Below are 17,141 nucleotides of genomic sequence, written 5' to 3'. Positions count from 1 at the left end.
GTTTCATAGCTTTTTTGTTTTTCCTGTAATTACCCCTTTCCTTCCCTCCCCCCTTTTTCCCATTCGCCTGGCTTTCTTTAAACATTTAGAATTTTCTACCCCCTCCAACAGCTACTTTCAGTAGTCAGTACTAATACTGACTTTCCACAACGTACAAATGCTATATAAGTTATTTTTTGAAACTAAGAAATGTATGTATCTAGTGTTATTCTACTTAATCTGAATATTACAAAAAGAGAATTATGTTCTGAGAAATGTAAATTAACATTTTTTTTCCTCTTCTTGGAGATAGCCCTCCTGGAACCTCCTCTTCTGTAATCTGGACTGGTTGCTGTATTCTGATTCTGTTGTACAGCAGTTTTTGGATTTCCTCATTATCATGGTTCTAGGAGATGTCTTTACCTTCTTCCTGGGTATCAAGCTCTATTTATTAGAGCTTGTTAGATCCTACTCTTTCTTGGTTCATGCCTGCCTTTTAGAGGAGTACATCCCATAACTTCCTGATAAAAGATGCTTGGAATGAAAAAAAGTTTTTTTAATCTTTATGTCTGAAACAATTGATGGTCCAGTGGGGTGTAGAATTTTGAGGTGAAAGTAATTTTTCCTTAGGGCTTTGAAGGCATTTCTCCATCTTTCTTCTGGTGTTGCTTTTGAGAAATATTATACCATTCTTTTGAATTCTCTTTATGTGACTTGTTTTTCTTCATGGAAGCTTTTAAAATGTTCTCTTTATCTTTGTTGTAACTGCAATTGTAATGCTTTGGTGTGGACTTTCTTCTTCTAGTTAATTGTGCTTGCTTAGTGGGCCTTATCAATCTGGGATGCTTTAAAGCACATCTTTCTAGTCTTAGAAATGTTATTATTGTGTACATTCTTATTTTGATAATTTCTTTCTCTTGGTTTTCTCTGTTTTCAGTAGTTGGATATTGGACCTTCTGTTTTAATCATTTAATTTTCTTACCTTTTTCCTTTTTCTCAGTCTCCTAGGATTTGTTTGACTTTTTGAGGTATTTCCTTGAACCTTGTATTGGATTTTTAATAGCTGCCGTAAGATTTTTAGTATCTAAGAATCTTTCCTCTTCTTTGAATATTCCTTTTCTTAGCCTCCTATTGTTATATGGCTGCATATCTTTTAATTTTAATATCCAAGTTTTTTACTTTTAAAAATATTTATTAATATTTTAAATATTTATTTTATTTTGGTTGTGTCAGGTCTTAGTTGTGGCATGCGAACTCTTAGCTGTGGCATGCATGTGGGATCTAGTTCCTGGACCAGGGATCGAGCCCGGGCCCCCTGCATTGGGAGCGTGGAGTCTTAACCACTGCGCCACCAGGGAAGTCCTATCTATCTATCTATTTATTTATTTATTTATTTTTATATTTATTTATTTATTTGCTGTGTCTGCTCTTAGTTCTGGCACGCGGGGTCTTCATTGAGGCCTGTGGAATCTTCTATTGCAGCATGCAGGCTCTTTGTTGTGGCGCGCAGCCTTCTCTCTAGTTGTGGAGCGCAGGCTCCAGGGCGCATGAGCTCTGTAGTTGTGGCACGTGGGCTCCAGAGTGCATGGGCTCTGTAGTTAGAGGCACATGGGCTCTCTTGTTGAGGTGCTGGCTTAGTTGCCCCGCAGCATGTGGGATCTTAGTTCCCTGACCTGGGATTGAACCCGCGTCCCCTGCATTGGAAGGTGGATTCTTTACCACTGGACCACCAGAGAAGTCCCTGGCTGCATATCTTTTTAACATTTCTTTGAGGGTATTAAGGATAGTTGAAATTTTTCTCTGCCCTCAGTGCTGTTTTCTCTTTTTTGTTTGTTTGCTTGTTTTCATTTCTGATATGTTTGATCTCTGGATTTCTGCTCATGTTAAAGATTCAGTACTAATAAACTGAATGGAAGTTCTGTACTACATTGTTAGCTGGCATAAAGGGCTTCACAGTGCATGATCCGGTGGCTACTCAGGTTTTTGTTGGGGGACTCCCAGTGTTGGAATCCTTATATCTTATTCCTATACCAAGCAGTTTCTTCATTGAAGGATCATCTGATCTGCCTGGGGAGCATATACCTAGCTTCTGAAATCCCATAGCTGAGCAGGAAAGTGGGTTCAAGGCCTCTTACCATTCATTAAGCAAACCTTCATCTAAACATTTTGTTCATTACCTGTCATCCTTCCTCTTCCAGCCACCTCTAGTTTTCTTAGTGTCTGGTGCATTAATTTCCTGAATCATTTTGGGATTCTGCAGAGGAATAACATGTATTTTAACTCTCTTGAAAATCTCAAACATACACGTGTGTGCACATACCACACACACACAGACACACACACACATGCATGTTCTCTCAATCCCTTATGTGTATTAAACGTATTTCCCTCGGTTTTGGCACATCTTTGTTTAGGGTATCTTTATCATATAGAGGTTTTTGTTTTTGTTTTTTTCTTACTGTGGTTCAATTTGTAATCTTTTATTGGTTTCTGAGTTTTGTGCCTGTCTTGCCAAGAATATATAAATCTTGAATTTTTTTCTAATTCTTTTTATAGGCTTTTTTTTATAGTTCACTTATCTGACATTTAGCTTGTGTCTTTTGTGAAACAGATTAACCTTAGTTTGCGTCTTTTGCAAGTCAGAGATTAACCTTTTATTTTTTCCATTTGGAATAGTCCTTCTTTTCCGCAATGATTTATTATTTTTTTATTTTTTAAATTAAAAAAATTTTTTTGTGCATTGATTTAAAATACTTTATCATATACTAAACTCTCACATATACATAGATCTATTTTGTTTTCTTGGGAACTGTTTTGTTAATCCATTTTTCTGATACCAGGCCAGTGCCATACTTTTAATTATTATAGCTTTCTAGTTTCTTTTGATACCTTTCAGGAAAATGCCTGCTGCTTTGTACTTTTACAAAAATGCTTTGCGTTTTTGTATGCTAGATGAATGTTAGAATTTTTTTCTCTTCCATCCAAAATTTCTTAGAGCTTTGATTAGCATTCAGTTAAAGTTGTAGATTAATTTAGGTAGTGTAGTTTATACTGTTAAAAATCCCTCTTGGGGCTTCTCTGGTGGCACACTGGTTGAGAGTCCGCCTGCCGATGCAGGGGACACGGGTTCGTGCCCCGGTCCGGGAGGATCCCACATGCCGCGGAGCGGCTGGGCCCGTGAGCCATGGCCGCTGAGCCTGCGCGTCCGGAGCCTGTGCTCCGCAACGGGGGAGGCCACAACAGTGAGAGGCCCGCGTACCGCAAAAAAAAAAAAAAAATCCCTCTTGATTCTAATATTTATTTTGAAAACATGTACCTAAAATTTTATCCCATTGGAATATCAAATCCAGTGATTAAAATTGCTTACAGAAATCTCTTCAAATGAGCTAAGTATTTTAAAATAAATGATTTTGTAGTAAACTGTAACTGTAGAATTTTAGAATTAGAGAATTTTGAGAGTTTTAGAATATGTGTATATTTCTCATTACCTGACAAGGCAGCTGGACCCCTTGTTGGAGAGTTGTTTTGCCAGAAAATTATTTCTTAAAGTGAGATAAATTTTGTCTCTTTGTCTTTTGCCCTAAAGGAATCTATTCAACAGACATTTCAAGTTTAACGAATATTTTAGTGTCTACTGTGTTACTCTTATATGTTTGCTGTGTAATTTGCATTGCAAATATACAGTTACATAAAATTACATTTACCTATTCCCTTTATGTTTTCCCTTTTTTAAGCAACTGTCATACACTTTTCTACTATTCCTTCTTCCTTTGAATCTCTACTTGTATAAAGTTGAATATAATTTTGCATTTAGTATTATCTTCTAAAATTTAGAAATGTTTTATTAGTTTCAGGAGTATGACAATGATTTGATATTTGTATATATTGCAAAGTGTAGAAATAATATTTTTAAAGTGATTTTATCTTGGAAAGATAACTTGGAGGTAATTTAATTTTTCAGAACTTTTGAGCATGCTGTTCTAGCTGCAGGAACAGATTTCCGATCTGACAGGCTCTGGGAAATGTATATAAACTGGGAAAATGAACAGGGAAACCTGAGAGAAGTTACAGCTATATACGATCGTATTCTTGGTATTCCAACACAGCTGTACAGTCATCATTTTCAGAGGTGAGTGGAAAAATCAGGTCGTTAAAATTTTTTTGTGATTACTCAGGTAATTAATTTCCAATAATGAGGATACTTATTCTCTTGAAATGTAAGATTCTATTAGACGCAAACAGGAATAAATTTTATTGCTCGGTAATCACAAGTTATATACACTTTTAGATTTTGACATTTTCAGTATAGCTTATAAAATGTTTAGGAACTTTACTGGTTTTAGACAGAATGTTCTTTTTATCTGTTTTATAGGTGAGGAAACAATAGGAATCCTGTCTTTTGTCTAAGATATTTCAGAGTAGTGAAGGAATGAGAGAAAAGAATCTAAGTTTAATTATTCTTCATGGTTAACACAGTACATGGCACATAATTGATGCTTATTTAAAACATAATGGTTTACTAAAGGTCCATTCTTGTGATTCACGTAACATCTTATATCCAAAAGAGCGAAGAATGTATTTTATATAGTAAGTCCTGTTTATATTCAAACAATCAAAAATAATTTCAGTTTAATTTTCTACTATGATAATCTGTTATGACTGGTATCATTTCATTTTAATGAGTGCTGTTAAAACAACTAGTTCTGTGTACTGTGATTTCCATGTTTCTGATGTATTCAAAGTATCCCACTAATAAGGATCCCACTAATACAGACTTAGTCTTTCTGAACAAGAAAGTTATGAGGACTGTGTTGATAAATGTTTGCTATTCTTAACTGCCATATTTCTGTCATAATTTTTATAACTAGTATTGTGGTAGAGCCTGTAAACTTTAGGTAGTTATTAAGTAAGTGATTTTCTAAATTTTTCTCTACTAACAAATTAGAAAACTTTATGAAACGTTTGTACAGAACTGTGGATCAATTTGCTAAGCTATGTAGACCCAGGTTAGAAACAGAAAGCATGTGGACCTGAATATACCATCTCTGTTTTTCATGAGATAGAGGAGGTGGGCAGGTTTCTAGGGTATAATGACCTAGGGAGACACTTGCTGAAAGAGATTATTAACACAAGGGTTGGCATGTGGAGATGCTTGGTAAATACTTGTTGACTGAATTAAAAAAGTTAAAAAAATATTTTTAATGTTTTTTTAATAGCCTTTAAAAAAGATTTAAAAAGTTTTCTGGGACAAAGCGGGTTCCTTTCATAAACCAATTCTTCTAGGGTCTAAAGTATAGGTAAAATATATGATTATAATAATTTTATTGTTGGTAAGAAAAAATATGACTAGGAAACAGTTATACAGACAGTATTCTGAGTGCCTTATAACTCATTTAATCGTCACAATTAAGCAGGTATAGATATAGGTACTATTATTTATCTATATTTTATGGAAGTAGAGGCAAAGAAAGATTAAAGTATTTGCAAAAGGTCACAGAATTAGTAAGTGGTTGGAAGCTGATTGGAACCTAGACAGTGTGGCCCCAAAGTTCTTGGTGTAGTATTTTCTTTTTTTAATATTTCACTGGGCTTTTAAAAATGCATGTATGAGTATAATAGAGATTAGTGGATTGCATTACACATACTGCTTTTTAATCTACTCTTTTTCACTTAATGTAATGAGACCCACTTTCCTTATGAGTATAGCAAACTCAGAAGTAGTATTGGTATAAGTAAATCTTATAGTTAATATAAGTAAACTAATTCACATGACTAATTGCTTTGAGAACTGCTGAAATGTTTTCTTTTGCCAAATATACTTCTCCTACTTAAAGTCAGTTACTTAGCGCTTGCCATGTACCAGATGATATGCATTTAAGTTGTAGGAATAAAGGCCCAAAGAAGATGTATGCATTGACTTGGCCCTCAAGTTGCTCAAAAGTGTAGAAGAGGAAGCATGTGCTAAAATAACTAAATGCTGTAATAGAAATATTTCTGTTGTGTAGGCTTGTATATTGGCTATACACTGAACATTATCTCTAAGAATATATCTAATTTAAAATCCTCCTTAGCATGAGTACTTTTGGAATATGATCTAATTCTTCAGGCCCAGTCCCTGGTAGTTCTTAAACTCTAGACATAACCTGAGTACTGATAATTTCCCAAAGGGCAGTGATGTTTTATGCTTTTATGACTGTAATACCTTTTCCACTTTCCATTTGTCTGGTGAACTCATATTCCTTAAGACCCATACAGCTTAATGTTTTCTCCATGACACTTTTTCCAGTTCACCTAAACAGAAGTGTCTGTTTTGTCTTTTGTGCCAGCACTCTACCTACATTTATTTCATTTATCTTAGCACTGATAACACTGTTTTGAATTTATGTGTCTTGTATCCTCACATGTCTGTCAGTTTCTGAGGATTTTTAATTCTTTTTGGCCTTAATACCTAGGAACAGGTATTTTCCTTTACAGAAAACCCCTAACGAACTTTTTGGCCAACCCAGTATTAGGCACTCAGCCATTCTATATTGAATATATTAGCTTTATAGTAGAAAAAGCTAATGGAGTATTACTGTTTAGTATTATGCATATTTTATCACCATGTGAAAGAAGTTTATATATATAATGTGGCAATTATTTATTTTTATTGTATTTTATTTTTTAATTTATTTTTTGGCTGTGTTGGGTCTTTGTTGCTGCACATGGACTTTCTAGTTGTGGCGAGCAGGGGCTACTCTTTGTTGTGGTGCGCGGGCTTCTCACTGCGGTGGCTTCTCTTGTTGCAGAGCATGGGCTCTAGGCACACAGGCTCAGTAGTTGTGGCTCGCGGGCTGTAGAGCGCAGACTCAGTACTTGTGGTACAGGGGCTTAGTTGCTCTGCGGCATGTGGGATCTTCCTGGACCAGGACTCGAACCTGTGTCCCCTGCATTGGTGGGAGGATTCTTAACCACTGCGCCACCAGGGAAGTCCAATTATTTTAAATTTATGTTCTATAAGTAGTTATTTTTCAGTTTTACCTTATTTCAAGTTTCTTATTTATGTCTTGACAATTTTTAATTTTAGTATTTATTTGAGTGTTAAATCTATTCATTTTCATACTACACATTTGAGAGCTACTTTCTCATTAAAAATTTTTTTTAATAAGGCAATCTGTATTTTTGTCCTCCTGGTGATAAAATAGGTCAAGTTAAGCCTCTGTATTAACTGATTTTGCAAAATTTAAATTAGTTTCCAATGTTATTTACATATGTTTGTGAAAGTCTTTTTTTTTTTTTTTTTTTTTTTTGGCCATGCCATGCGTCATGCAGGATCTTAGTTCCTCTACCAGGGATTGAACCTGTGCCCCCTGCATTGGGAGCACAGAGTCTTAACCCTTGGACCGCCAGGGAAGTCCCTGTGAAAGTCTTAAAATCCATAAAAATCCAGGTGTCAGTAGACTAAATCAATTTTAAGAAACTTTAAGAAACTTGGGGAAAAAAATCCATAAGGTTGGAGCATATGGTACATGTACAACCATGTCTGATAATTAGGTTGAAGAGGTAGGTCTGGGTCAGAGGTTAGGTCAGAATATGAAAGACTTTAAGGAGATTGGATTTTAACCTGAATGCAGGGTAAACATTGAAGTGATTTTGACATGAGGGTGGGATATGATCCTGTTTACTATTTTATTTTTCATGTTTACTTTTTAATAACTTTATTTTTTAAATTTTTGGCTGTGTTGGGTATTCGTTTCTGTGCGAGGGCTTTCTCTAGTTGTGGCAAGCAGGGGCCACTCTTCATCGCGGGGTGCGGGCCTCTCACTGTCGCGGCCTCTCTTGTTGCGGAGCACAGGCTCCAGACGCGCAGGCTCAGTAGTTGTGGCTCACAGGCCTAGTTGCTCCGCGGCATGTGGGATCTTCCCAGACCAGGGCTCAAACCCATGTTCCCTGCATTAGTAGGCAGATTCTCAACCACTGCGCCACCAGGGAAGCCCTTAATAACATTTTTGATAGCAATATTGAGGTGGGGTTAGAAGCTGTGAGACCAGAGGCTGGAAGACCGGTTTATGTTTATCTAGCTGAGTAGTGAGGAGAGCATGAAGTCATATTTAGAAGGTAGACTAAATTGGACCTAATATCCAGTGGAATGTAAGAGATAAGGTAGTTGCAAGAGATTCGGCAACTTAGTGGTTGACAATATCAAGATGCAAGATTAGAAATGTTGGGACTTCCCTGGTGGTCCAGCGGGTAAGGCTCCATGCTCCTGTTGCAGGGGGTCTGGGTTCGATCCGTGGTCTGGGAACTAGATCACACATGCGTGCCACAACTAAGAGTTCACATGCTGCAACTAAGAGTTCACATGCTGCAACTAGGAGTCCGCATGCCACAACTAAGAAGTCTGCATGCTGCAACTATGAAGCCTGCATGCTGCAACTAAAGATCCCACACGCTGCAACTAAGAAGTTGACATGCCGCGACTGAAGTTCCCACATGCCGCAACAAAGATCCCGTGTGCTGCAACTAAGACCCTGTGCAGCCTAAATAAATAAATAAATAATAATTTAAAAAAAGATTAGAAATGCTGACGGTGTTGATTTGTGGATGAAAGTGACACACTTATAGACATGTTGTATATAAGGTTCCAAATTGAGATGGTGTAGATACTTTAGCTCTTCAACTTGGTGTTTTTGATTAAAATTTGTGTATATATATATATATATATATATATATATATATATATAAACTAGTGTGTGTAGATAAATGACATGTTTTTCAAAACACTCTTTGCTTAAAATCTATATTTCTTTATGCAGAGTATTGGCAGTTGTATATACTAATCTGAAATTTAGGGAAAAGGTTTGGGCCTAAGTTAGAGTTTTAAAGTCATAGTATGCTTATTATTTCAAGCTGTATTAATAAGATTGGACAGAAAGTATATAAAAATAGATGAGAACAAAATGCAGAGTGGAATCATTGGGCATACTAGCATTTGGGGGCAGGCTGGAATCAAGGAGCAGTCAGAGACTTGGAGGAAAACCAAGAAAGTGGTAACTCAGAGCCCAGGGTGAAGAAGATTCTATAAGGAAGGTTAGTTAACAGCCTTAAGTACTGAGGACATTATTAGGATAGAGGCTGTACTATAAAACAAGTATCCATTTAATTTTGCACGTAAGAGGTACTTGGTGACTTTAATTAGGGCAATTTCATTGGAGTGTTTGGCACAGACATGTGAATTCAGGAGTAATTGGGAGGTGAGGAAGGAACTGCAAAATTCATTGATCATTTATAAGTAATCACTTATAATTTAAACATGGATTGCTGTATTTAATTTTACAGTCCCTTGACAGATGAGAAAACCAAGATGTAGAGAAGGGAAAAACTTCCTATAAGTCAAATAATTAGTAATGGACAGAAGTAGGATTTCAATGTATGACTTGTCCACGCCATCATTCCATTGCAAAGGCAGGAAGGAAATGAAGATGTCTGTAGACTATTTTATCAAGTGGTAGGTTGTTACTGTAGAAAAGGAGAAAGGGTGTGGTGTTTTGGCTTCTTTAAATCAGAGTTCCTTTGAAAGAGTAATGTGTAGTAGAAAAGTAACATGGGATCTAAAATTATACTTCATATATAGAGCTTGTATTTTTATTGTTTTCCTTTAGATTTAAAGAACATATACAGAATAACTTACCTAGAGATCTTCTAACTGGTGAACAGTTTATTCAGCTGCGAAGGGAATTAGCTTCTGTAAATGGGCATAGTGGTGATGATGGTCCTCCTGGTGATGATCTACCATCAGGAATTGAAGACATAACTGATCCAGCAAAGGTAACCAGACTTATTAAAAAAAATCTTTCAGTGCATGAGAAACTAAACTTTATGTCCCTTGACTGCATGTGTGGTATGACTTGTAGCCCATATAAAATCAATTTCTGATTAAGGCAGGTGGGAATTCTTTAGCTAGTTTGATTTAGAGTAGATATTGTGTTTTACTATGAGACACCTGAAAAACTATGTTAGCTTAGAAGGATTATTTGGCCTATGTTGTGATGTACTAGCCCTGTTTTTTGTCTTTGAAAAGGCATATGAGAAAGTAGTTTATTAGGAAGTACTTTTACAGATTTCAGTATTGTTAATTGTACTTTGCAAGTAATTGATAACGGTTAAAAACCCGTCACTATTCTAAGACTATAGTGTGGGTGGATAATGCTTAAATGTAAGCAGTGATATTTAAAATTTTAGCATATAACTTGTGTGATTAAAATTTTTTTTCTTCCCTAGCTAATTACTGAAATAGAAAACATGAGACATAGAATCATTGAAATTCATCAAGAAATGTTTAATTATAATGAACATGAAGTTAGTAAAAGATGGACATTTGAAGAAGGTGTAAGTACTTGCTTTTTTGTTATTGTCATTATATGCTTCAAAATACAGATAGGAGTAATGTATTTTCTTTTAGTTTTGAGTGATGTCTCTGCCTTTTATTTTTGCTTATTTAAGTAATGAGGTATTTGTCCTACTTAATGGCTTCCATTATCAATTTTCCATTATTTTATCATTTTCCATTATCAATTTTAGAAACATTGAATTCAGACACGTGAATTGCAAATTATCTTTAATCTGAACCATTTTATTACAGTTCAATTTTTAAAATCAATTTCATTGAGTTTTATGTACAACAAAATGTACCTATTTTAGTTACAGTAAAATGAGGTGTTTTTTTTCAGAATTCTAACTCTTTATTTCTGTTTTTTTTAAACATCTTTATTGAGATGTAATTCACATGCCATATATAGTTCACCCATTTAAAGTGTACAGTTCAGTAGTTCTTAGTCTATTCACAGGTACATACAGTTAATTTTAGAACATTTAATTAATGTTAATTTTAGGACATTTTCTTCATCCTGAAAAGAAATCCCTTACTCTTTAGCTTTCACCCCTCTACTCCCTCATCTGCTTACTGCCCCCAACTCCCAGCCCTAAGGTACTGCTAATCTACTTTCTGTTCCTATAGGTTTCCCTCTTCTGGCTTTTCACATGAATGGAATCATGTAGTATGTGGTTTTTTGTGACTGGCTCGTAAAATGATTTTTGACAAATGTATATGCATTGTGATCACCACAACAATCAGGACATAGAACTACTCTGTCACCTCAGAACCCCTTTTCAGTCAGTAACCTACACTGCACTCCTACCCCAGGCAACCACTGATCTACTTTCCTTTTTCTTTGTTGTTACATTCACTAGTTTATTTTTTAGATTCTATATATAAGTGATATCAAATGGTATTTGTCTTTCTCCTTCTGACCAACTTCACTTAGTATGATAATCTCTGGTTGCATCTATGTTGCTGCAAATTGCATTATTTTGTTCTTTTTTTTTTTTTTTTTTTTTTTTTTTTTTTTTTTTGCGGTACGCGGGCCTCTCACTGTTGTGGCCTCTCCCGCTGCGGAGCACAGGCTCCGGATGCACAGCCTCAGCGGCCATGGCTCACGGGCCCAGCCGCTCTGCGGCATGTGGGATCTTCCCGGACCGGGGCACGAACCCGTGTCTCCTGCATCGGCAGGCGGACTCTCAACCACTGCGCCACCAGGGAAGCCCTATTTTGTTCTTTTTTATGGCTGAGTAGTATTCCATTGGTGTACATATACCACATCATCTTTATCCATTCATCTTTGGATGGACACTGATCTGCTTTCTGTTACTTTGGTATAATTGTTCAGTTCTAAAATAGTCAGCAAAGAATACAGCTTTCTGAACATAAAATTGTGTAGTTCTGTTAAAATGGGTAAGTGGAAAATACATTGTTTCTTCAAGTTATAAAGCCTAAGTAATTAAAGGGATTTTAATTTTAGAAGTTTTTTTACTCATGAGATATGGTGATTAAAATTTTTTGGTTCATTATTGTATTTATAATTTAAATAATTTGTATTACTGTAGTCATACATATTTTGGTGTTGGTACTGGTGTACTTTCATTGTCATGTCATGCTTTTATTACAGATTAAAAGACCTTATTTTCATGTGAAACCATTGGAAAAGGCACAACTGAAAAACTGGAAAGAATACTTAGAATTTGAAATTGAAAATGGGACTCATGAACGAGTTGTGGTTCTCTTTGAAAGATGTGTCATATCATGTGCCCTCTATGAGGAGTTTTGGATTAAGGTAAGAAAATTATATGCTCTGAAACTTGAATATATTATAAACATTGATCTAGTGACTAACCTTTTTTGTTCTTCTGTTGAATGTTGTTCATATAACTATATCTGTTGCATTAGGAGATGGTCTGCTTGCAACCAGATTTGACTGCTGCATATGCCAACCTCGTTGCCTCTCTTCGTCCTTCCTTACAGAAACTAGTCTAGTGGTTCAATAAAGGTGCTGAATGGGTTTAAAAATAGAATTTTATCGTTCTGTCACATATTTAATGGCTTGTTCAACTGTAAATTATTCAGTATTTCCTCTGTTTCTGTATGTAGTATGCCAAGTATATGGAAAATCATAGCATTGAAGGAGTGAGGCATGTCTTCAGCAGAGCTTGCACAATTCATCTCCCAAAGAAACCCATGGTGCATATGCTTTGGGCAGCTTTTGAGGAACAGCAGGGTAAGAATGAGGAAATTCAGTTGATATTTTGGGATTTAAGTTACTTTAGGATAAAGTTATAGGAATTGAGTCTTGAGAGATGGTGTAAAGCAGAGGTCAGGTAAACTTTTTCTATAAAGGGCCAGATAGTAAATACTTTAGGCTTTGCAGGCCATATGGTCTCTTTCCTAACAACTCTGCCATTGTAGCTGCAAAATAGCCATAGACAGTAACATAAAAAAATGAATGGCTGTTTTCCATTTCAAAAAAAAAAATAGCCAGAGGGCTGGATTTAGCCTGTGGGCTGTTATTTGCCAGTACCTGGCATAAAGGATATTTCATAAGTTTAAACAAAAACATAAACGTTTAATTACTATTTCTAGGTAATATTAATGAAGCCAGGAATATCTTGAGAACATTTGAAGAATGTGTTCTAGGATTGGCAATGGTTCGTTTGAGAAGAGTAAGTTTAGAACGACGGCTTGGAAATATGGAAGAAGCTGAACGTTTGCTTCAGGAAGCCATTAAAAATGCCAAATCAAATAATGAATCATCATTCTATGCTATCAAACTAGCCCGACATCTTTTCAAAATACAAAAAAACCTTCCAAAATCAAGAAAGGTGCTTTTGGAAGCTATTGAAAGAGACAAAGTATGTATTTGTGTTTTTTAGAATACCTTCCATTAAAAAAAAGTAGTCTTTTTTGTTGTTGTTTTTCATTTTGGCAACTATGATGAAAGGTTTGGTCTGTATGTAATATATTTCATTACTAAATGAAGACAACAGTCCCTCTAAACTGATGTTGCCATTTTAAAAAATTTTCAAATTATCATTAAAAGGTTGAGAAAATTAACATTATTGGATTTTCTATTTTCTCCACATTTAGAAATTTTACGGCAAGTTTATTGATTATTAAGTAGAGTAGAGGGCCTGAGAACACTTTATAAACAAAAGTATGGCAGTTGCCTACATTGTAACAAATGTAACAGTGAGATTATTCTCCTTTTCTAAAGTATTTCCTTTTATATATCAACTGATGTCAAAAGATAGTGTCTAGGAAATTTCTTATTTTTTAGATTTTCGGCTAATGACAGGTCTGTTTAAGACACAGGTTTATAAGAGGTTTGCTTCCAGCTGCAGTGAGGAAGATTATCTATGGTTGTGAAGATTTAGATTACTGGGAACTGTGGAGATCATTTTTTTATGTTTTACTTCATATTTGTTATGGTAGGTCAAGCTACATTAAACCCAAGATAGGATATAGGGTTTTAATTTATTGGCATTTAACAATTTGCATAGTTTAGGAGATGCTAGGATGATGTCTCTACCTACCAATGTGCTTATTAGTTTTTTACCTGTTTATTAGATGTATGCTGAAAAAGTTTAACATGAATTACATTTTAATACAATTTTCAATATTGAATTTTTCAAGTTGAGACATAAAAATTAAGGCATTTAAAATATCTGTGGTCTAATCAAAATATCTTAGAAATATGATTAATTGGTACTGCTTTTTACACAGGAGAACACAAAGTTATACCTCAATTTACTTGAAATGGAATATAGTGGTGACCTCAAACAAAATGAAGAAAATATCCTAAATTGTTTTGACAAAGCTATACATGGTTCATTACCTATGAAAATGAGAATTACATTTTCTCAGAGAAAAGTGGAATTTCTTGAAGATTTTGGTTCAGATGTTAATAAGTAAGATCTTAATTATATATTATTATCTATCTGTATAGTAATAGAGCACTGATAATTTTGGGTGGGAATTTGATGATGAGTACAAAATAATATATTGTTAAATTTAAAATGTTTCCTAGGTTTCTTTTTCCTCGGGTATATGTGGGGGTAAATTCAGTTTTGCAAATGTCTGTGTGCTTAATGAGAGGTATGGTTTGTCTTTGCTTCAAAATTATTTTCAGAATTTTAGCGTGGTAATTTAAACAATGAGTAGATGAGAGAAAGCAGGAGGCAGGAATTCTATGAAAAAGGAAATGGGTGAAGGATTGAACCCTGAAACACAGAAACATTTAATATATAGACCACCAAAGGTAGATGGGGTTTTCTGGAATAGGAAAGCCATCTCAGATTAGAGAAGAGGATGGGTGTGGTTTTACAGATCATGCCTTAATGACCTCATCTTCATGCATTATAAAAGGCTAAAAGATGAGGGTGGAGAAAAGGACAAGTTTAAAATTTAAATCTGCAAAACAGAAGAGTAGAAATATTGATTAGAGCATTGCTGCCATTCCTTTCTTACCTGGTTCTAGTAAGGAAATACTCCAATTCTTGTTAGGCAAGTGTGTATACATTTTTGATGGCTGAGTAAGATTTTAATTAAACTGAAAAACGTTTAATATGAGTTACATTTTAATACAACTGTGTATATGTGCTTGGCACATTAAAAGTTCTATAATTACCTAATGTAAAGTACATTAACAGTCTAATGAGGGGAGGAGGTACTGGTCTTTTAATAGACAAAGAGAGGCTTAAAGAGAGATTAGGCAGTTTTTCCAAGGTCACTTAGCTATTACATTGTGCAGCTGGGATTAGAACCTGCTTCAGAGCCTGTGTTCTTAACCACCTCATGTGCTCTATGTGTCTTCTTTTTGTTTTGTACTGAAGAAAGTATACAAAAGAAATGGCATATGTAATTCTAGCTTTTAGTCTAGTTGGATGGTATGGTGACTAGAGAGGCTGTACATAAGTATGTGAGGTAGCATATAACTGTTAAGAAGGCTGTGATCTCTCTGGAACAGAATGTATTTGGCATCTTTCATAGAGGAGGTGGGGCTTCATTTAGTTATTACTGGATTCTGATAAGCTAAGGAGAGGATAAAATGGTGGAAGCAAATTAAAGTTCATGTAAAAAGAACATCTGCTTGATTGGAGGGTTTTATGAAGTGGTAAAAGCTTGATGCTAAATGTGCTGTGTCTTAAAAGCTAGACTGAGTTCTGAGCACATGTACACGGTTGACAGTAGGAAGCTATTCGAGTTTTGAATTAGATTAAATGACATATTTAAATTTGGCAGTAATATACAGACAAATCTGAGGTTCGACACAAGGATGCCAGTTAGGCCCTTGCAAATATAGTTGTGGAGTGTCTGAGTATCAGGTCTAAGATTGTTGTATTTGAAATTTAAAAAGGGAGTGATATGGAAAATAAATGAGTTGCTTAGAAATTTAGGTAGCATTGTAATGAATTGGTAAGAATTAATGTTCAGTCAGACAAATATAGGATTAAATCCTAGCTCTCACTTAATATTTTGTATTCCTCAGTTTTCAGATTTTCTCATATGAATATTGAGTCTCTTGTTGCCAACCCATGAGTTGTTAAAGGTCTTAAGGAAATTAGTCCATTTAAAGTCCTTTATGTTGAGTAAACACTGAACCAGATATTACTGGTATTGACAGTTTTTGCCCCTGGAATATTTTGGGACCAGTGTTACTGTTGTTATTAAATGTGTACATATGCAGGCTGTCCAGGGAAATTGAACATGCATGTAAATATCAAGGTCATTTCCACAGAAATGTTAATTATCTGTGTTCAAGTTTCTGATTCCTTAAAAAATAAGGCCATCTTTGTCTTTCTAAAAAATATTTAAGAAAGTGGTAAAAGGAGGGCATTTCCTGGTGGTCCAGTGGTTAGGATTCCATGCTCAAAAAATAAAAAGAAAATGGTAAAAGGAAAACAAAATCATTATGGTTTTAAAGTCAGTTTGGCTTCAAGTGACATTGTTTTTGAAGTTCTAAGTTCCAGGTGAGACCTATAATACATATCACATTAATTTTTTTATTAAAAATTATCTTTTTAATCAATGATAACTAATTATACTGTAGTTTTATTTTAGTTCTAATTCAATTTATCACATGGCCAAAGTTTACACTTTATCCTAACTGGTGGCAGGTGTCTTTAATAAGCATTAAGTTAGATCTCAAAAGTATACAAATTATGTAGCTGTCAGGACTTGTTGCATTGGACGAAAACATATTGCCAAGGTCACTGTCTTTGTTGTGTGATAGCTCCTTAGTCGGGCTCTCCCTATGTGTTACAAATAATAAAAACAGGTAGCTCTTGGCCAGTATCTCATCAGCTTTAGCCCACTGTAGTACCGAGAACAGGCACTTTTTCAGTAGCTCAGTCAAAAATCCTGGGACTTACTGACATCCTGGTTTGAGTCACATGATCACCTCTAAACCAGTCATTGGTCAGAGATTAAACCAGTCATTGGTCAGAGATACGTAGTAAGGTAATTGGCTAGGCCTGTATCTCTGAAGCCTCATTTGAACCACATGGACTGAGAAGGAAAGTGCAAGGCAGCGGTTTGCCAAAGCAGATAACATAGAAAAGGTAGCTGGGGGCAGTTTTGCCTGCTGGATCTTTTTTTTCCAAAAGGATGTTCATTGCAACATGCTTTTGCTTCCCTAAGTGGAAATAACTTAAACACTTTAAAAATTTAAGTTTGGCTTTTGTCTATTCCAAAGGATTGTTTTTCCTTCCCTCTCAGGCTTCTGAATGCTTATGATGAACATCAAACACTCCTAAAAGAACAGGATTCTTTAAAAAGGAAAGCAAAATGGGTA

General features: G+C 35.2%; 1 protein-coding gene across 2 annotated transcripts in view; it reads left to right on the top strand.

Annotated features, from left to right (window-relative positions):
• PRPF39 (pre-mRNA processing factor 39) overlaps positions 1 to 17,141 on the top strand; it is a 37,707-nt gene that overhangs the window by 19,209 nt on the left and 1,357 nt on the right. The window contains exons 5-12 of one of the 2 annotated variants that reach the window (XR_457113.1): positions 3,941 to 4,108; positions 9,621 to 9,786; positions 10,240 to 10,347; positions 11,964 to 12,128; positions 12,443 to 12,569; positions 12,932 to 13,200; positions 14,072 to 14,256; positions 17,066 to 17,138. Coding sequence is in view for 1 of the 2 variants with exons in the window: in XM_007467370.1 (XP_007467432.1) it covers positions 3,941 to 4,108; positions 9,621 to 9,786; positions 10,240 to 10,347; positions 11,964 to 12,128; positions 12,443 to 12,569; positions 12,932 to 13,200; positions 14,072 to 14,256; positions 17,066 to 17,134 (1,257 nt within the window). In the remaining variant the exon portion in view is untranslated. The remainder of the gene's footprint in view (positions 1 to 3,940; positions 4,109 to 9,620; positions 9,787 to 10,239; positions 10,348 to 11,963; positions 12,129 to 12,442; positions 12,570 to 12,931; positions 13,201 to 14,071; positions 14,257 to 17,065; positions 17,139 to 17,141) is intronic. The other variant, XM_007467370.1, reaches the window with a different exon arrangement.

Source organism: Lipotes vexillifer, unplaced genomic scaffold (genome assembly GCF_000442215.2).
Source record: "Lipotes vexillifer unplaced genomic scaffold, Lipotes_vexillifer_v1.1 scaffold190, whole genome shotgun sequence".
In the NCBI taxonomy this organism is placed as follows: domain Eukaryota; kingdom Metazoa; phylum Chordata; class Mammalia; order Artiodactyla; family Lipotidae; genus Lipotes; species Lipotes vexillifer.
Note: the sequence above shows the minus strand (reverse complement) of the source record. Positions and strands in the feature narration are given on the sequence as shown.